At 39.3% G+C, this 20,633-nt stretch overlaps 1 protein-coding gene and 1 long non-coding RNA gene across 4 annotated transcripts in view; one reads left to right on the top strand and one right to left on the bottom strand.

The window, feature by feature from the left end:
• The window catches only part of LOC138158706 (uncharacterized), a 131,786-nt gene that overhangs the window by 5,157 nt on the left and 105,996 nt on the right, over positions 1-20,633 (top strand). The window lies entirely within an intron of this gene.
• Positions 1,449-8,219, bottom strand: ZFAND2A (zinc finger AN1-type containing 2A). 3 transcript variants are annotated; one of them, XM_069084843.1, is made up of 7 exons: positions 8,105-8,219; positions 6,636-6,748; positions 6,166-6,260; positions 5,081-5,209; positions 4,270-4,421; positions 2,476-2,553; positions 1,449-2,060 (listed from the first exon to the last, which is right to left on the bottom strand). In XM_069084843.1, exons 2-7 carry the CDS (start codon positions 6,688-6,690, stop codon positions 2,042-2,044), a joined length of 528 nt encoding a protein of 175 aa, XP_068940944.1. In that variant the 5' UTR covers positions 6,691-6,748; positions 8,105-8,219; the 3' UTR covers positions 1,449-2,041. The 3 variants fall into 3 exon arrangements, with proteins under 3 accessions (XP_068940944.1, XP_068940943.1, XP_068940945.1); XM_069084842.1 differs by having other exon boundaries at positions 8,023-8,164; XM_069084844.1 differs by lacking the exon at positions 8,105-8,219 and having other exon boundaries at positions 6,602-6,722.

Raw genomic sequence — 20,633 nt, 5'->3', positions numbered from 1 at the left:
GTTAATAACCTGGAATCAAGTCCTATTTCTGATACTATTCTAAACTAAAATTTGCAGAAGTTAGCTGTTAAACAGGAGCGGCACATACAGACAAGCTTTCTCAATAGCAATTCCTGTCCCCATACTGATCAAATCACAGGTCTAGATAGACCAAAACCCAGAAATGTGGTTAAAGGCATCTTTTTTATCCCAAATTTTTCCCCAATAGTACACACACACCCCTACAGGTGGAAGATAAAACACCTAAAATATCTCTCTGATTCAGAGGAAACCTTTCTATAGGGACACTTAATTTTCTAAGTAGTTCACTTAGGGGGGAAAAAGCCTTCCATATGACATCACATAGCATAGTTACCACTTAACACTCAGCGAGCACTATGAATAGATTGAAAATTGTATGCAAAAATAGCTTGATTAGGGATGGGTGGAGGGGAACCTCAGTCAAGGCATAAATCATATTAGACAAAATACAAAGCAAGAAACTGCATAACTCCAGAAGAAAAAAAAAAGGCCTCAAAAGGCAAATTAGATATGGGAAGATATTATTTCATACAGTTATAATTATCTTTTACAATATCAACAGCATGGTTGTCAGCTAAACCTTCAGACAGGGATGTTCTCAGCTTGTGGTAAAGATTATATCTCAGAATACAACAGCTGATCATACATGAGACTATCTTCCATTCAGCAGAGAATGATTTCATTCACAGGCTTTAGTGATTTTTGGAACCATTCCATAATTCCAAATAAGTCAATTTGTAGAGCTCTGTAAAATATGCCTATAAACTTTTATGGCTTAATTAATGTCTACCTGTAGATCACTTATAATAAAAATTGACATGAGATTTCACTGCCTACACAAAACAAAAACATCAAAATGTTCTGCGCTTTGGCGCAGAAGATGACTATCACTGATATTCTATCAATGATATTATAAACATCACCCTTGGGTTCATAAACATCCTTCAACATTTATCTACATTGACTATTAAAAGTATCTTAGTTTTAGGGGCAGCCAGGTAGCACAGCAAGTAAGAGCACCAGCTCCAGTGTTGAGAAGACCTGGAGATCGAATCCCGGGCTCAGACACTTAGCACCTACCCAGAAACACCTAGCTGTGTAACCTTGAGCAAGTTACTTAACCCCAACTGCTTAGGGGCGGCCAGGTGGCTCAGCGAGTAAGAGTACCGGCTCCAGTGTCGGGATGACCTGGATCAAATCCAGGCTCAGATACTCAGCACCACACCCAGAAATAACTGGCCGTGTAACCTTGAGCAAGTTACTTAACCCCAGTTGCTTTAAAAAAAAAAAAAAGTATCTTAGTTTTAAAAAGAGGAACTTCTGTGAAGGAAGTTAAAACTTCCTCTGCCTCTTTCTGTATTATGTTCACTGCTTTCAAATGCCTTTTGTGCCCTGTCCAAAAACAAAAAAACAAAAACCACACCAAACACCTTAAATATTTTTGGTTTATTTTTCATAAGGAATGACCCCATGTCTTAATAGTCTGGCCAAAATATCATTACTAAATTGTTTAGAGAAAGCATTTCAAAGTCAAGTTTTTGAAAAATAAAGGCAAAAAGGTATGCTTTCTGCATGTTAATGAACAAATCTTTGCTCAGTGAATAGGAACAGTAACCCACCAAAATTTGGACAGTTTATTCAAAAACATGTAAATGTATAATAGTTCTTAGTACCTCAGTTCAAGAACAGACTTTAGAGACATAAAGGCACCAGAAACAATTATTTATGGCATCCTAATGCAACTTTAAATTTAAGTTATAATCAAAATATACTCTGATAACAAGTTATAATTCGTTATAAAGTTACAATTAAAATGTATAAAGTATGTATAAATGTACAAAGTTTTAAAGCAAATTTTAAGTTTTATAATTATCCCTGAGAAATGTAAGAAAATGTTTCCAGATTAAAGTTAACAAAAGGTAATAACTTAATTTTTGTGGAAAAGCCCACAATGCTATAAATTATATAAAAACGCACAGAATCATTCATTGCTAGGTTAGAGACCAGGAATGTCAAATGATCAACTCTTTTGTTTCTCTCTGAAAAAGAACAAAAAGAAATTAAATTGGTTTTATTTTCTAGGTTTATACTGATATCTGATCTGGAAGTGGGAAGGAATCACATAAAGTACCAGTAAAGGCCAAATTAGAAACACATCCACAATTTATACTTAAAAGTTTTACTGCTCAATTAAGTCTTGTGTTGTATTAGAGATTAGAACAGCATTTATAATATGGAGTTCAAAAGAACTGAAAGGTTAACTATTACAAGAATGAAGTTAGACAATTCTTTAAGTTACATTCAGCTGGGGCATGTAATTTAAGATGTGTACTATTAATTACATCACAGATGTGTTAAGATTTTTTCAATAAAGTAGCAGAGAACCACCGCTGGTTACTTTTTATTCAGAATGTTAACTCCAAGACAATGTGTAATTTTAAATATAACTAATACCTGAATAACTGAGGTAGCCAACGGGAAGATAATTTGTTTGAAGCTCCAGATGATTCAGCTCTCATTATAGCTGCACACCTATGAGGAAAGGTTAGATTAACATTCATGAAACCTATTCACTTGTAAACCTAATAAAGCTTATTCAATTATCTATCTAGCTGCAGCATGTAACACTGAGCTTATTTCAGGTAGATGAAATCTCTATAGCATAAGAAACAAAATTAGAGAAAGACACAGGGAGATGAACTGGTAGTTTTAAGATCTCTACAACTCCCAATCCTATGCACTCAAACATGCACAAGCCTAAATTGTACTTGGAACATGGAAAGTTTCACCACCTGTAGGAACAAGGAATGTGTGGCCAAGCCCCCTTTTCTTCCCTCACATGCCATCAAACAAACTCTAAACTCATTTCACCACTGACCTGGATTTGTGTCTCCTGATTTCAACCCACATTCCAGAGCCACCAAAATTTTCATTAAACAAAGGCCTGACCATGTCACCCTACTCAAACTCCAGTGGGCTCTCTAATACCCCTAGGCTCAAATATGCCTCCCTATCCCCCCCCCAAAAGTTCTTTGCAGTCTAACACCATCTTCTCTTTCTAGCCTTATTATATATTATCCCCCTTCCTGCAAACTGAAGGCCAGCCAAATTGGCTGCCTTATTTTATTATCCCATACTCTGTACTAGCTATGTGTGAACTCCCTTCTCACCTTTCCTTCAGGACTTAGCTAAAGATCCACCTTGGCATAAACTGGATGGCATGAACCACCAAGGTCACCTTAGGTCTGTTTTGTATATACCTGTATATACAGGTTGTCTCATCTTTAGAATGTGAGCTCCTTGAGAGCTAGTACTTGTGTTTGAATCCCTAGCACCTAGCACGTTGCCTAGCTGTTCTTAATACATAATAAGTATTAGCTATTTTCCTTTTAGCCAGGCTCAGGTCAACATAAGTGCTATTCTGCGAACCCAACTGTGCAATGTGAAGGAAAAGCAGGTCTAGACAGACCTGCAATTTCATTTGTGTAACAAACTCCCAGTGAAGAAACTCAAAAACTACTCCTCCCCACCCCCCCCAACTATTCTCCAAGTTAGTGTTAAAGAGTTGGAAAGATGCCTAGGGGCACTTTCATTATTGGAGCACAGATTTAACAAAATGAGCTGACTGGGACCTGTGTACATCCTAAAAACAGCTAATGACAGGTAGACAGTACAGACCTCTGAAAGAGGAAACACTGTTTGACTCAACAAAGGACAAAAACCAGAACCTGTCAGTTGTCTTGATCCTGCCTTTAGTTTGTATGTAACCATAGTAAAGCTGCCTAGTTAATGTGATAAAAATCCATGAAAAAGATGAATCACTTTGGAAATGCTAAAGAAGGGCAAGTATTAGCCTAAGTAGGAAGCAATTTATATAAAATTTCAAACTGCTCATAGTTGTCAACACAATTCTTAAAAGTAATGTTCATCATTATATTTATGGATTAATCTTCTAAGGCTAATTTTTAAATTGCATATGGTCACAGAGAGGTTAAGTGCTTGCCCAGGTTCACATAGCTAATATATGAAAGAGGCAGACTTGAATTCAAGTCTTCCTAGTCCAAGGCCAATTCTTTGGTCTCTAAATCATTATAGCTACTATTGTGAAACTAACAGTGATTTTAGTATTACTGGTTCTGTACTATCAGCAGTTGGCCATTTAAGGCACAAGTGTATCTCAGATTAATGTTTTGAGTTATTTATTTTTAATAGCCTGTTTTATTAGTCTGGAGTAGCTAGATTTTTTACCCTGCTTTGGAGATGGGATGACCACTATGTTTGCAGTTATGGTCCAAAGGATGTCTGTGCTTAATACAGAAGTTGTCATTACACTGCTCACAAAGCAGCTGGAACATTTCTTTCTTCTTGCATCCTTCCTTTGAGCATCGATGTATGAAAATCTAAAAGCAACCAAAAGAATGAAAAACTGAATCACCAGCAACAACAGATTGACTAAATTTGATGGTCTAACAAGCAATAAGATAACTGTTTAAAACTACACATACAATACTCTACTGTAACAGGAATGAGATAATTAAAATCCACAATTAAGTACCCCAATTGGAAACTAATTGTGCCTGCAACAATCAATTTGACCTCATTTGCCACCAAACCTCAAAACTAGTAAAAGTAGCAAGATTGGAGATGTTCTAGAGAACATTATATTGTCCAAATATAGGCTGAGAGGAATATACCACAATTTGAATAATCAATAATCAATAAAAGGCTCTCCTGTCTCAGTTACAAAAAGGCTTGTACCTCTAGCACCCTTTTAGTAGACCGATATTGTTTGCATATAGGAGTGGTAGTAATTAGTGCTAGTAATTAACTATGAAAACAGTAATTTTAGGGTCATTAAATACTCTCAAAACCCAAAAGGAAACCAGAATTAGACGTGTAACTATTCATTCCTAGCTTTTAAGTTATCTGCAGCGGTACAAGATGAATGCAAAAGAAAAATCTCTTGAGGACAGAATTGAGGCAATGAGGTGTTGAGTATTTTTTCTTAGCCAAGTTATCAATCTACTGCTTTTACTAACTTATGAAAAATTCTACTTACCTTTTTCTCATGAGTTGGATTATATTTACAATCTTTATCCATATGTTGTCCAACCACAACATCTGCAATTTCTCCTCTTCCTACTGGAACGGGGACATGACAAAGTGGACACACTGGGACCCGCACATCCTAAAAACAGCTAGTGTAAGAGGCTGACAGGCAATCCAAACTTATAAAGAAAAATATGGGGGGCAGCTAGGTGACGCAGTGAATAGAGCACTGGCCCTGGAGTCAGGAGTTCAAATCCAGCCTTAGACACTTAACATTTGCTGTGTGACCTTGGGCAAGTCACTTAACCCAAACTGCCCTACCCTAAAAAAAAAAAGAAGAAAAATATGGCTTGACAAAGGATAAAAATCTGAACTTGTTCTAATTCTGCTTCCAGTTTGTATGCAGCTACATTAAAGTTGCATAGCTAATATATGGTAAGAAATTAAAACCATATGATCATTTTGGAAGTGCTGGTGGGGGAAAGGCCAGTAATAGCCTAAGGTAGCAAATATTCCAACAATTCTTAAGTGCTAATATTCATTTGTACTTATGAATTAGGCTTCAAAAGATCTATTAACCCTGAAGAATATGGCATGGTAGCAAGTGTGCTGGACTTTGGGGTGAGTAAACAGTGAAATCTTTGCTCTGCCCTTGCTGGCTGTATGATTATAGGCTAGTCTGAGCATCATTCTCCTCATCTACAAGATGGGAATGATATTTATTTTACCAGCCTCATAGTGGTGTGTTGAAGAGCTTTGTAAACTGCTTTGTTATAGCTACAGATATGTAGCTAAATAAAGTCTGCTTTGTACAATGAATGAAATTATTTAAGTTGCCTTGTTTTAAAATATAGCAAAAATTCTAAGATGTATAAAATTCAGAATTTTAGAGAAGAGATGGACTTTAGGGGTAATATAGTCTAATATCCCACCTGATATCTAAATCTCCTCTTCATTTTTTACTAACTTTTCACCACATATGTCAAATCAACTCTTTTTTGAAAACTGAACCACTATTTTTATTCTATTAAAATCCACCAAAAACTAATTCTAATGATTATGCTTGGAACTTAAAAACAGACAAGTCTGAATTACCTTCTTATATGCAGCAGCACATTTATGCCTCTCATATTGAACATGATCTTTACAAAAGACTTGGTCACATGCATCACAGTTTAATGGAAGAAAATCTAAGGAATACATGAAAAAGCAAAGACAACTGCATTATACAACAGTAATTTTACCTGCATTATATTTTTCCATTAACTATTAGATTAACCAAACAAATTTTGGTGGCAAAGAAAAAGTTCTCAGAGAACTCAAAATGTGAATCATGGTATTTCATAAAGCTAACTGTTAACTCTTGAAATCTATAGTTACAGTTCCATAAAATACTAACAAACTTGTGATTAACTAGCCTAATTCTGACTTATCAAGTTGTTTTTTTTTAATAAAACGTGCAGACACATGAACTTATTGGTTAATCTGTACAATTTCTCATTCACTCATATAAGAAAGTACCCAAACCAACCATTTTCAATTAGCATTCCATTAACAAAGCTCACCCAGCTGCTTGCAAGTTTTTTCAGAACAATGCACCCCCAAGTCTGGAAATTCCATTGTACAAAGAAAAAGTACTAGTGACACAAAAATCAGGTGCAATGTTGCTGCCGGTGACCTGCAGGAAAAAGAATGTTAGATGAAAAACAGCGACCTCACCACCGGGATAATCAAGATTTACAAATTCCCAGTCAGCCTTGACAAATGCCCCCAACTGGCAGATGTATAGTCTTAGTCAAAGCAGTGAGAAACACCTAATGCTGACTGTATTAGGGTGATTATAGCAACTTCTGTTTACATTAATGACAGTAGCAACCCACAGGAGTCAACTGCACTATTAGGAGGAGTCATCAGGTCCCCTGCTGCCCATTTCAATTCCCGGGCTTCAGGTTTTACTGTATTCATTAACAACTCAAGGAAGAAGTGGGCTGGGGATAAGAGCCAACAGTTGGATCATGTATTACCAAGTTCCTCGGAAAGAATGGAGATAGATAAATATATATGTATGCATATACACATATATGTGTATGTACTACGCACCTAGGTGAAGTACTGGACCTGGAGGAGCAACAGAGTCCAAATCCAGCTTCAGGCATGCCCTAGCTAGGAGACCTTGGCTCAGTCACTAAACTTCTAAGCGCCTCAGTTTCCTCACCGGTTCAAATGGCGGTGATAATAATAGCCTCCCAAGGCTGTTGTGAGGACCAAAGGAGGCTGAATAAGTGCTTAGCAAACCTCAAAGGGCTACATAACTCCTCTATCATACAAGTTACACCAGAATAAGCTATGCCACCGTTTTTGTCCTTCAGTCACGTAAACGTCCAGACTTCTCTGCCGGGAAGTGGCACAAAACTGTGGACGAGTGCAAAGGTTATGACAGTCTGTCTCGGCCGCGCACTCGGGAAGTACTTACCCAAGCCAGATGACCCCCCACTCCCCAAGCCGTCATCTGACCCTCACAACAGCCCGCGAAGTGACAAGGCGCACTTACCACTACCTGCCCTTTCCAGGGAAGGAAACCCCACTCAGAGGATCCACGGACCCTAGCCTAAGATTACACGATAAAGAGCACAGAGGCAATCCCGGCGTGCTTGCCATCCCAACTACCTGACTGGAGGAAACCCAGGGCTACCTTGAAAGTGGAGTCTACGGGGACGACAGCGTCGGCAGCAGTAAAGCAGCGCTCCCCCACACCCCCACGCCAATCTAGAACCAGCGACGACTCTCGGGCCCCCTCCCCATCTCTCATCTTTCGTGTCTTCCCGAGGGAGCGAGGCGGCTGCCGAGGAGGGAAGCCGGAAAAACCCAATGTCTGTCCAAGGAAGTTACAAACACAGTTTCGAAGAATCGCCAAGGACGCCGGAGAGAAAAAAAAAAAAAAACCCCACTCACCTGAGAAGACGATGCAGACCCCGCTACAAACCCCGACTCCCAACTCCCAGTCCCAGCTATTTATCTGCTCGCCCAAATTCACCTGGGAAAAACTACTGCCTAGTCACGGTTCAGCGCGCTCCGATTGCGTCACTCATCAAAGAGCCAATCAAAACGTAAGATCTCCTTCCTAGCCCTCCTCTTCTCCCGAGCGTCCGGGAAACTTCTAGAAGTCCACGCCCCCCGGCGTCGGAGATGACTCAGGTACTGGACGAGGGTAGCTCAGCTCCGCCCAAGTCACGCGGAAGTGTGATAGGCTGTGCTGAGTCAGGGGGCGGGGCCGGAAGGTGCTTGGTCTAGAAAGGAATCAACCAATCCACAAGTGTTTATTAGGTTCCTGCTGTTTGGTGGAAACAACTTCTGCCTCCCAGTATCATTCTTTCTAGGAGGGACGATTGGGGAGAGCCAGGTTGTGTATACAAACGTAAAAGCAAGATCTAAACAGAATAAACGTTAAGGAATTTGCGCTGGCAGCAGGAGTTTTCACAGATGGAAGATCGGTGCGTCAGTCTACGTACAAGTATTGACTAAGCGTTTACCAGGGCACGTGCTATGTAGGTGGGGGTGGGGGATACAAAAAGCAAACAAACCTTCCCGGCCGGTGGAGGAGTCCACGTGGAGACAACTACAAACAGCTGTGACAGGTAGAGGGAACGTTGGGGGTAATCTCGTAGGGAAGGCACCAAAAACAAGGAAGATTGGAAATGCCCTGGCCAAGGCTTGAAAGAAGCCGGAGGTCGGAATGGAATGTAGGCCTGAGGAACAGCTAGTGGAAGTGGGAGATGAATAGCTCAGAGGCCAGGGTCGTCGTTTGGGTTATCACACTCAGGCCTGGTTTTGTGTGGGGTACACTCGAGCTGGTGTTTTGGATTCCCCTGCTGTTTTCGTTTGGGTCCCAATTTTATTGAATGATTAAATTTGTTGATAGCCATCTCAAAAAAACACTTTTTTTCCTGGTAGCTCTTGCTGAGAAATGCTTAACTGGGGTCCCTTCTCTAAATCCTATTTTATGTAAATCTGTCAGAGCCTGGAAGAGAGGGAGACACATTATCTTAGCAACTTGCCCTCCTTCACCAAAAGACCTACTAAATTTTTTTCTGAATTTCACAAGCAACAATTGGATCACAGAATAGTTGGAGGGTAGTAAGACCTGAGAAGACTGGAAAACTTAGGGAGGTCAGTTTTTTACTTCACGTCCCAATATGGAGTTTTCTTGACAAAAGATACTGGAATGGTTTGTCATTTCCTTCTCCAGCTCATTTTGCAAATTAGGAAACACAGCTAATGTCTTGGGCCGTATTTGAACCCAAGAGGATGAGTCTTCTCAAGATAACTCTAGGCCTAGTATTTTATCTACTGTAACTCCTAGCTGCCCAGCTTTAAGAGCTTTAAAAGCCAATCAGTATTTTATATTTGATTCTGAGAGTAAGGAGCCATTGAAGTTTAATGAATGGGGTGAAGGGGGATTGTGTGACATGGTCAGACCTGTTCTTTATTTAGGAAGATCACTTGGACTTCTCACTCAACTGAGTGCAGGATGGACTGGTGTGGGCAGAAACATGAGGCAGGGAGATCAGCTAGCTGCTTATAACAATGGTCTAGGCGTGACATGATAAAGACCTGCACTAGGGTGGCCACAGTGTGCAAGGAGAGAAAGACTAGTGACAACCCCCAATAAGATCCAAAGGCTGAACTAATCAATCAGACTGCTTTGCTTTGCTCTAAAAATGCCCTTACCTGTGTCAGTAACTTAAAAGACCACATAAGGTTAGCAAAGAATATTCTTCCTGTTTGTGACAGGATGCCTGCAGTCAGAATAATGGGATGTCTCTTTATCTTGGAGACCTATGCCATATGGGGGAAAAACTCAGATTTCCTGGGATCATAACTTCCAACTGATACTATTTTGTCAATTGTCTTGTCTTACTGTATTTACAACTTATTCAACTAAGAAACTTCCTTTCTCATGGTATGGATAAAAAACATGGAGACCATAAATTTAAGTTTGGCTTGTTCTAAAGTGCATTTAAACTTTGTCATTCTTTTTTTTTTTTTCAGGCAGTCAGACGTTTCCTTCTGGCACCATGATCATGTATCTGCTAGGTTAAGGGAATAAATAATATAAAAATATTATACCTAGCCTGTTTGCCTCTTTTAACCAAACTTTCAGGTCGACACCCATATACAAGAGATGTTGGGAAGATAGAAATTACAGGATTTTTCCAACTGTCTGAATGTGGGAGTTAAAACAGAGTGTGAGGGTGACAGTGAGATAGTGAACCTGGGTGACTGGGAGAAAGGTAATGCCCTGTAAGTAATAGAGAAGTCAGGAAAAAGGAAAGGTTTAGAGGGGAAGATAATTAGGGAACATGTTAAGATGTCTGTGGAACATACAGTTTGAGATGTCTAATAGGCACTTAGAGAAGTGAAACTAGAGGTTAGTAGAGAGGTTAGGGCTAAACAAATAGATCTGAAAACCATCTGTATTCATCATAATTCAATTATTATGAATTGAATCTGTATAATAATGTAATATATAATGATTGAAGGTGATGAGACACTCAAATGAAATTGTACTATAGAGGTGATGAAGAAAAGATGGGTTGGTCCTAATCCTGAAAGAATTCACTTGGACAGTCTTCCAAGTTAAAGAAAGGCATATGTTGGGGTAACACACTCACTGGGCCTGCTTCCATGAGAATCAGAGCAATTAGCCAGGTTAAGGTGTCTTGCCTAAATACAGTTTGACAGGATAGGGAGAAGGGGAGCAGGAGAATGGGAAGAGAGGCAAGCACGGCACTGGAATATCAGGTAGTCCAGAGGTGTTTTTTTGTCATACAGCTAAGTAAAGAGAACAGGAAAGGGGAGGGGGACCACTGCTCCAAAATGTCATGTAGTTGGGAGTGCTTTATGAAAACACTGAGGGCATCTATGACTGGTCACATCCAGCATCTTATCTCAAATCCTGCATCCTGCCTCCCCCCATCTGCCTCGAACACTGTCTACCTCATAAGAGGGGAGAGAAAAGAGGGCCCAGAACAGAAGCTGGAGGGACACATGCTTAGCAGATAACCTGGTTGAAGATCCAACAAAGAATTAAGAAGGAGCCACAGGGTAGCACAGCGAGTAAGAGCACCGGCTCCAGTGTTGAGAAGACCTGGAGATCGAATCCCGGGCTCAGACACTCAGCACCACACCCAGAAATAACTGGCCATGTAACCTTGAGCAAGTTACTTAACCCTGATTGTTTAAAAAAAAAAAAAAAAAAAGAAGGAGCCATGGGAAGGGGAGGACCAGGAGAGAATAATGCCACAAAAACCTAGAAAAGGCCAGGAGATGTCCACTGACAATGCCAAAGATTGCAGAGGAGTGAAAGAACATTGGATTTGGCAATTAAGAGATAATTGATAGTGTTGAAGAGAGCGGTTTTGGCTGAGTCTAGGATTGCAGAGAATTTAGAAGTGAGTGAGAGGACAGGAAATGGAGAAGACACGTTATATAGACAGCTTTCTCAAGTTGTTTAGCCAAGAGGGACAAATGTAAGGCAGTAGCAAGTAAGGATGGAAAAGTCAAGGGAGGACCTTTTAAGAATGGTAAAGATTGGGGTGGCTAGGTGGCAGCAGTGAGTAAGAGCACCGGCCCTGGAGTCAGGAGGACCTGGGATTGGTTCTGGCCTCAGATGCTTAACACCCACACAAAAAAACTGGCCGTGTAACCTTGGGCAAGTTACTTAACCCCAATTGCTTTAAAAAAAAAATGGTAAAGCTAAAGCTCTACACGTATTTATAGTCATCCACTGATGAAATAAGTGAAATGAAATAAGCCAGTAGATAGGGGAAAGATTGATTATTAGAGGGAGAAGATCATAGAGGCAAACTGCTGGAGAAGGCAAGAGGGTATAGGATGAAGCATGCAAGTATAGAGGGGTTTACATTGTTGAGGAGAAAGGTCACCTCTTCATGTGAAATTTGAGTAAAGGTGAAGATAGTGGGGAAAGATAGGAAAGAAAGTAAGGAAGAGCAGGAAAATAGAGCTCTTAGGAAATGTCCTTAATTTTTTCAGGGAAGTGAGGTTTTCTGCTGAAAAGATGGGTTGGATGGTTTTTGTGGCACATTATAAAAAGGTTTGGTGAATAGAAGAGCAAATTGATTAGGGAAGCTTAACGGGATTGCCTGACCACAGTGAGGACTCAATTGAAATTATGTAGCATAAATTTATAACAGACCTAATCAACATGCTTCCGTGATTTCATTCACAGAATTATAAAAATTCATTCAAACAAGAGAAACTCATAAAAAACAGACTGGGTCTTTTAAAAATTTTTTTTGCTGTGTGTTATACTGTTCTTGACAGGCAGCGTGATACTAGAAAGAGCGTACTTTGCTATCCACCTCCAGATAGAGAGCTGATGAACGCAGAGTCTGTATTAAAGCATATATTCTTTTAATATTTTTGGATGAAGCTCATTGTGGAATTTATTTTGCATGACTATACTTGTTTGTAAGGGGTTTTGTTTTTTTTTTTTGCCTTCTCAATGAAATAAAAATGAGATGATGAGATCATAAAATGATGTGGTATAAGGTCGCCATAAGATGTTGAGGTGTATAGGGTTAGGGGCAGGGGCAGGGAAGAGGGAGGAGTAAGGGAACTCAGGACCAAGAAGAAAAGAAAATTAAGTCATTGAAAAAAGCTCAGCTTGGTTGAAAGACCTAGAAGTGCTGGACTTGAGTTCGATAAACTCTTCCACTTTTTGCCTGTGTGACCATGGTCAAGTACCTCCAAACAAGTCTCTTAAGATCAGGCTTCTTAACCTTTTTTGTGTCTTGGCCCCCATTAGCAGACTAGTGAAGCCTATGGACACTTTTTCAGAATACTTTTTAAGTGCATAAAGTAAAATACATAGGATTACAAAGGAAACCAAGTATATTAAAATACAATTATCAAAATATTAAAAAAGAGAGAACCATGTATTTAGTGACAGCAATACTGTTTGAAGGATAACTGTGAATGACTAAGCTATTCTGAGTATTTAAATATTCCAGTCAACTACAAAGGATCTGTAAAGGAAGATGCTGTCTACCTCCAGAGAAAGAACTGATAAATAGAAGTACGCATAGTATGGTTTTACATAGATAGATAGATAGATAGATGTCAAATGGCAGCCTCCAGTAGTTCAGGGTGGAGAGGGAGGGAAGGAGAAAGTTCAGAAATTAAAATTAACAAAAATAATCACAAATTAAATTTACAGATGAGTTTCTTATCTGTATCAATGGAGGAAGTCTCTACACTGGAAGTACCTTAAACCAACAGAATCATAGGCCCCGACCAAAAAAAAAAAGTTGTGTTTAGAATATTATAGACTCATAAAATCCCTCCCCAGGCAGCTGTAATGTAATGCCAAAAGAAGGCAACTTCCCAGGTTCAAAATACCAGCATAGGTGCTCTCTATTTTATTCAGTGACAAACCAAGAACAGAGAAGATCAAAACGTGACATCATTCAAAATACAGCATTTACTAAGTGTGATTAAATAATCTCCAAGTACTACCCCACCCCAGGATCTTCCAATCATTCAATCAATTACAAAGTCTCTGTTCTAAATACTTCTCCACCCCTAGGCTATACCTTAATTAAGTCCACCACAAAGCCCCTCTTCTCAAATGTAGATTAGTTTCCAAACATAAGGTCAAAAGTTCCCCACCCCTGGATCACAATTGAATCTACCCCAGAGTTACATCAAGTTTAAACACAGCACTTAATACCCAAATGGAGGTCTTTTCTTCATCTTGACACGAGGCAAGTTCTCAGCAATCTTAGTTCCTGGGGAGACAAGGCTTAGCAAGGCCATAAGATACATTGCCAGTCCCTTCATGAATTTGTCCTCTGTCTGTAGAACAGTCCTAGAACCCCTGAACACATTAGCAAAGCCCTCTCCCAGGATTTCTGTAAACATACAACAAGAAAATCCTTCTTCAGGGCTTCTGAACCAACAGAAAGGCTCCCAGACCCCTGCAACAACAGCACTGTCCCTCACCAGTGGACAGTATTCACTCTGTCTGCAGGACAGTCTCCAGACCCCTGCAACAACAGTACTGTCCCTCATCAGTGGACAGTATTCACTCTCTGTCTGCAGGACAGTCGCAGGCCTTCTTAGCAAACAGCCAGGTTCCAGGACTTCTTCAACAAAAGGACAGTCTTTCACCAGTGGACAAATCTGGCAAAATAACATCAAAACAGACAGACAAAGTACCAGCAAAACAGCCATGTCTCCTCAGTCCTTGGCAGCTCAGGGGGCAGGTCTCAAAAGTCCAGGGCAATTCAAAGTGGCCACCAGCAATTCTCTTAGTCTCTCTCTCTCCACGAGGTGCTGCTTCCAAAAAGATCTTCCGCCTCTCTCTTGTCTCTCCAAATCTACATCACCAGCTCCTCCCAATTCAGGACTTTCTTTTCACATCAACAAGCCCATCCCACAGGTGGGATTAACAAACTCTGGGTTTTAACACAATCAATTTGAAAACCAAGCCAATACAGGGGAATCTTTAATTGCCATTACTATCACAGCAGCATTGCTGACTCATCTCTGAGGCCTTCTCCACAATGCCACAGAAACCTCTTTAGCCTAGAAGTTCACTCCATCCATGGACTACTTCTTAGCTACACCCTGCCACTGAGGCCTCAGCTTCTGATTGGCTGGCTCCTCCCAGGCCCTCCAAATTAAGGAAAAGGCCCAGACTTAATATGGTTTTATCCCACTGAAGGCTGTACCAAAACCCCTATCATTGTTATGCCCCACCACTCTGTAAATGGTGAATGTAAGATCATAGACTTGAATCCAGATGTCCTGACTCCAAATCCATTCTTTCACTATGACATGCTATGATCGAGAGGGATCTCCCACCCACCCTCAAAAAAATATTTTTTCAAACCACTAAATTGTTTTTGTCAACAATGACATCACACATATTACCAGAGAGTAATATCTCATTTAGTGTCTCCCTTAACCTTCCACCATTACTTTAATATAGTAATGAGAGTCATAGATTTGTCTATTATCTCATGTGATTATTAGATTGTAAATTCCTAGAAGTGAAGGGGATGATGTCATTCTTCAACTTTGAATCAGTAACAGTACAGTATTTGGTGTATGCATACTGTGTGGGGGTGGGGGTGGAGGTGGAGGTGTGGGAGGGGTATGGGTGTAGGTTGTGTGTGTTTTCAGTTGAGTTTAAGAAAAGTAAATTGAGAGAGGCAGGCCCGGAAGAGGCCTGATCAACTCGGAGGGCAAGTTGTTCCACCAACCATAAGGGCCACTACTAGGCCTATCACAAAAGGGCTGGGACTGGAAAGAGCAAGGTAAGAACCAAATGCAGGGGCCCCTGTCCCAGACAGCAAATACTCCTGGGGCTACCACTTCATAGCCCAGAAATAATTTTAAAAAAGCCCCGATCAGGACCTCCAAAGACCAGGATGCTCCAAACCCCCCGCCCCCACCCTGAAAACATAGTAACTATTGCCCCAGGGCAAAACCCTCTACAGTAAAGGCTAGGGATCCCTAGGGGAAGGGCATGGCTAGGGCCCTGCCTCAAAATGGGTAGAAAGCAGACTACAAAGACTCTGGAGTCAGAGGGAGACAATGTGGACTCCACACCCAAAGCTGAAACATCCACAGGGAATGGGTCCCAAGCACAGAAAGCTCTCCTAGATGAGATCAAAAGGTACTTTGAAAGCCAAATGAGAGAGATAGAAGACAAAATAATTCTCTCAAAACCAAAATTGCAGAATTAGAAAAACATTATAATGAAGAAAACCTCTCTCTAAAAAGAAAAGTGTATGATATGGAAAAGGAGCTCCAAAAATTAACCAAGGAAAATTATTTGCTAAAAACTAGAATCAACCAAATTGAAACAAATAACTCTATGAGGAACCAAGAATTAGTCAAACAAAACAGCAAGAATGAAAATTAGAAAAAGAGGTAAAATACCTCAATGGAAAAATAACTGACCAGGAAAACAGATCCAGGAGAGATAATCTGAGAATCATAGGCCTACCAGAAAATCATGATGAAAAAATGAGCCTGGACAACACTCTCCAAGAGCTCATTAAGGAAAACTGCCCTGAGATACTAGAACCTGAGGGTAAAATAGAAATTGAGAGAATCCACCAGACACCTGCTGAAAGAGATCCCAAACTGAAAAGTCCTCGAAATGTCACGGCCAAACTCAAGAACTACCAGGTAAAACAGAAAATACTTCAAGCAGCCAGAAAGAAACAATTCAAATATTGAGAGTCCACAGTGAGGATCTCACAGGATTTGGCAGCCTCTACACTGAAAGATCGGAGGCAGTGGAATACAATTTTCCAGAAGTCAAAAGAGCTCGGGTTACAACCAAGGATCACATACCCAGCGAGACTGAGCCTATTCTTCCAGGCAAAGAGATGGTCATTCAATAATACAACAGAGTTCCAGACCTTCCAGATGAAAAAGCCAGAACTCAATGGAAAATTCAACCTCCAATTACAAGATGCAACAGTGACGTAGAAAGGTAAACAAGGAACACACACACACACACACACACACACACACACACACACCCTGCTATTTAATAAGAGCAAACTGGTTATAGACAAGCAGAGGGGTATGAGTACAAAAATGACGATTAAAAAAATTTTATTAAGGGCTACAAAGGGTCTGCAATGGAAGAAGAGGAATGAATGAAGTAGAAAAGGGTAAATTATGCCACACAAAGAGGCATAAAAACTGTATAGCAGAGGAAAAGAAGGGAGGGAGATGAGAATCATATGAGCTTCTCCCTCATTGGTTCTGGTGCAAGGAGGGAATAACAACCAGTTAAGCATAGGACTCTATGGAGAAGAAATGCAAAAAGTATCATTTTAGAGGGGAAGAGGGGAGGGAGAGGAGCTTCGCATGAGTTTCGTTCCTGTCACTTTTGGTGCGAAGAAGAAATAACATACTTCATTAAGTATAAAAATATCCTACAGACAGTAGGAGGGGAAAAGGGCTACGAAAGGGGGGTGGGAGTGGTTTGTAGGGAAGGAAGAAGTAAGGGGAAAGAGGAGGAAAAGGGAGGGGGGCTGATAAGGGAATACTGAGGGAGGCGGTGGTCAAAAGGAAAATTATTAAGGGGGGAAGGGAGAAGGGGGAAAATATGGGCATTAACAGGGGAGGGAATAGGATGGAGGGAAAGAAACAGATAACAGTCATAACTGTAAATGTGAATGGAATGAACTCTCCCATAAAACAGAGATGGATAGCAGAATGTATTAGAAATCATAATCCTACAATATGCTGTTTACAAGAAACACATCCGAAGCAGAGGGATACACACAGGGTAAAGGTAAAAGGCTGGAGTAAAATATATCATGCCTCAGCTAAAGTAAAAAAAAGCAGGGGTAGCAATCCTTATCTTAGATAAAGCAAAAATTGATCTAATTAAAAGAGATAAGGAAGGAAACTATATCCTGTTAAAAGGCACCACTGAGAATGAAGCAATATCATTACTTAACATATATGCACCAAGTGGTATAGCACCCAGATTCCTAGAGGAGAAGGTAAAGGAATTAGAGGAAGAAATAGATAGCAAAACTATACTACTGGGGGACCTTAATCTCCCCCTCTCTGAACTTGATAAATCCAACCTCAAAATGAACAAGAAAGAAGATAAAGAGGTGAACAGAATTTTAGAGAGGATAGGCATGATAGATCTCTGGAGAAAACTGAATGGGGATAAAAAGGAGTATACTTTCTTCTCAGCAGTTCATGGCACATACTCAAAAACTGACCATGTTATAGGGCATAAAAACCTCACAATTCTATGCAGTAAGGCAGAAGTATTAAATGCATCCTTCTCAGATCATGATGCAATAAAAATTATATGCAATAAAGGGCCATGGAAAGACAGACTAAAAACGAATTGGAAATTAAACAATTTAATCCTAAAGAATGAGTGGGTCAAGCAAGAAATTATAGAAACAATCAGTAATTTCATTCAAGAGAATGATAATAATGAGGCAACATATGAAAATTTGTGGGATGCATTAAAGGCAGTTCTTAAGGGAAGTTTTATATCCCTGAGTGCATACACGATTAAATTAGAGAAAAGGGAGGTCAACGAATTGGGCATGCAATTGAAAAAGCTAGAAAAAGAACAAATTCAAAATATCCAATTAAATACTAAATTAGAAATGTTGAAAACCAAAGGAGAGATTAAAAATTGATATTAAGAAAACTATTGAATTAATAAAATTAAGAGCTGGTTTTATGAAAAAAAAAACAAAATTGATAGACCCTTAGTCAATATGATAAAAAAAAAGAAGAAGAAAACCAAATTATGAGTATCAAAAATGGAAAGGGTGAATCTACCTCCAATGAAGAGGAAATCAAAACAACAATTAGGACTTATTTTTTCCAATTGTATACACAAAATTCGACAATCTTAGGGAAATGGATGAATATTTACAAAAATACAAGTTGCCCAGATTAACTGAAGAGGAAGTAAATGACTTAAATAACCCAATCCAGAAAAAGAAATTGAACAAGCCATCAGTCAACTCCCTAGGAAAAAATCTCCAGGGCCAGATGGATTTACTAGTGAATTCTATCAAACATTTAAAGAACAATTGATTCCAATACTCTACAAACTATTTGGGAAAATTAGTGAAGAAGGAGTCCCACCAAATTCTTTTTATGGCACAAATATATATACTGATACCTAAATCAGGAAGAGAAAAAAACAGAGAAAGAAAATGATAGACCAATCTCCCTCATGAATATAGATGCAAAAATTCTAAATAAAATACTAGCAAAAAGACTACAGCAACTTATCTCAAGAATAATACACTTTGATCAGGTAGGATTTATTCCAGGAATTCAAGGATGGTTTAATATTAGGAAAATCATCAGTATAATTGATCATATCAACAATAAAACTAGCAGAAACCACATGATCATCTCAATAGATGCAGAAAAGGCTTTTGACAAAATACAACATCCATTCCTATTAAAAACATTAGAAAGTATAGGAATAAATGGAGCCTTCCTTAAAATAATAGGTAGTATCTATTTAAAGCCATCAGCAAGTATTATATGTAATGGAGAGAAGCTAGAAGCATTTCCCATTAGATCAGGGGTGAAACAAGGGTGTCCGCTATCACCTGTCTTAGTCAATCTGGTACTAGAAATGTTAGCAGTAGCAATTAGAGAAGAAAAAGAAATCAAAGGAATCAAATTAGGCAAAGAAGAGACCAAGCTATCACTCTTTGCAGATGATATGATGATATACTTAGAGAATCCTAGAGAATGAAGTAAAAAACTACTTGAGACAATAAACAAATTTGGCAAAGTTCCAGGATATAAAATAAACCCACATAAATCCTCGGCATTCCTATATATTTGCAATGAAATTTAACAGCAAGAGATAGAGAAATCCCATTTAAAGTTACTGTAGACATTATAAAATATTTGGGAATCTACCTGCCAAAACAAACCCAGGACCTATATGACCACAACTACAAAACACTTTTCACACAAATAAAGTCAGATCTAACTAATTGGAAAAATATCAATTGCTCATGACTGGGTCAAGCTAATATAATAAAAATGACAATTTTACCTAAATCAAATTATATATTTAGTGCCATACCAATTAATTTATGAAAAAACTACTTTATAGAGCTAGAAAAAATAGTAACAAAATTCATTTGGAAGAATAAATGGTCCAGAATATCAAGGGAATTAATGAAAAGAAATGCTAGGGAAGGTGGACTAGCTATACCAGATTTCAATCTGTATTATAAAGCAGCAGTCATCAAAACTACTTGGTACTGGCTGAGGAATAGAGTAGTGGATCAACGGAATAGATTAGGCACACGAGATTCAGAAGTCAATGACTATAGTAATCTATTGTTTGATAATCCCCAAGACCCTAGTTTTTGGGATAAGAACTCACTATTTGACAAAAACTGCTGGGAAAACTGGAATATAGTATGGCAGAAATTGGGCATAGACCATTATCTAACACCATATACCAAAATCAAGTCTAAATGGGTGCATGATCTAGGTATAAAGGTTGATACTGTAAGCAGTCTCGGAAAACAAGGAATAGTTTTTACCTGTCAGATTTGTGGAGAGGGAAAGACTTTATGACTAAACAAGAATTAGAGAACATCATAAAATGTAAAGTGGATAATTTTGACTACATGAAATTGAAAAACTTTTGTACAAACAAAGCCAATGTAACCAAGATAGAGGGGGAGGTGGGAAATTGGGAAAGAATCTTTACAACCTATGTCTCTGACAAAGGACTCATTTCTAAAATATACAGAGAATTGAGTCAAGTTTATAAGAATACAAGTCATTCCCCAATTGATAAATGGTCAAAGGATACGAACAGGCAATTTTCAGAGAAAGAAATTAAAGATATCTATAAGCACATGAAGAAATGCTCTAAGGGGCGGCCAGGTAGCACAGCGAGTAAGAGTACTGGCTCCAGTGTTGAGAAGACCTGGAGATCGAATCCCGGGCTCAGACACTTAGCACCCACCCAGAAACACCTG

Source organism: Petaurus breviceps, unplaced genomic scaffold (genome assembly GCF_028583685.1).
Source record: "Petaurus breviceps papuanus isolate PSGF00001 unplaced genomic scaffold, PetGlider_PUasm1.0 175, whole genome shotgun sequence".
NCBI lineage: Eukaryota > Metazoa > Chordata > Mammalia > Diprotodontia > Petauridae > Petaurus > Petaurus breviceps.
This window is presented reverse-complemented; position numbering and strand designations above follow the sequence as displayed.

What these genes read in the sequence shown, in the direction of transcription:
- ZFAND2A (XM_069084843.1), bottom strand. Translation starts at nt 6,690, where the DNA reads ATGGAATTTCCAGACTTGGGGGTGCATTGTTCTGAAAAAACTTGCAAG. An exon ending in GTGCTGCTGCATATAAGAAG is followed by an intron (nt 5,210 to 6,165) that starts GTAATTCAGACT and finishes AGCTGTTTTTAG; the next exon opens with GATGTGCGGGTCCCAGTGTG. An exon ending in CATCCCATCTCCAAAGCAGG is followed by an intron (nt 2,554 to 4,269) that starts GTAAAAAATCTA and finishes CTTTCCTCATAG; the next exon opens with GTGTGCAGCTATAATGAGAG.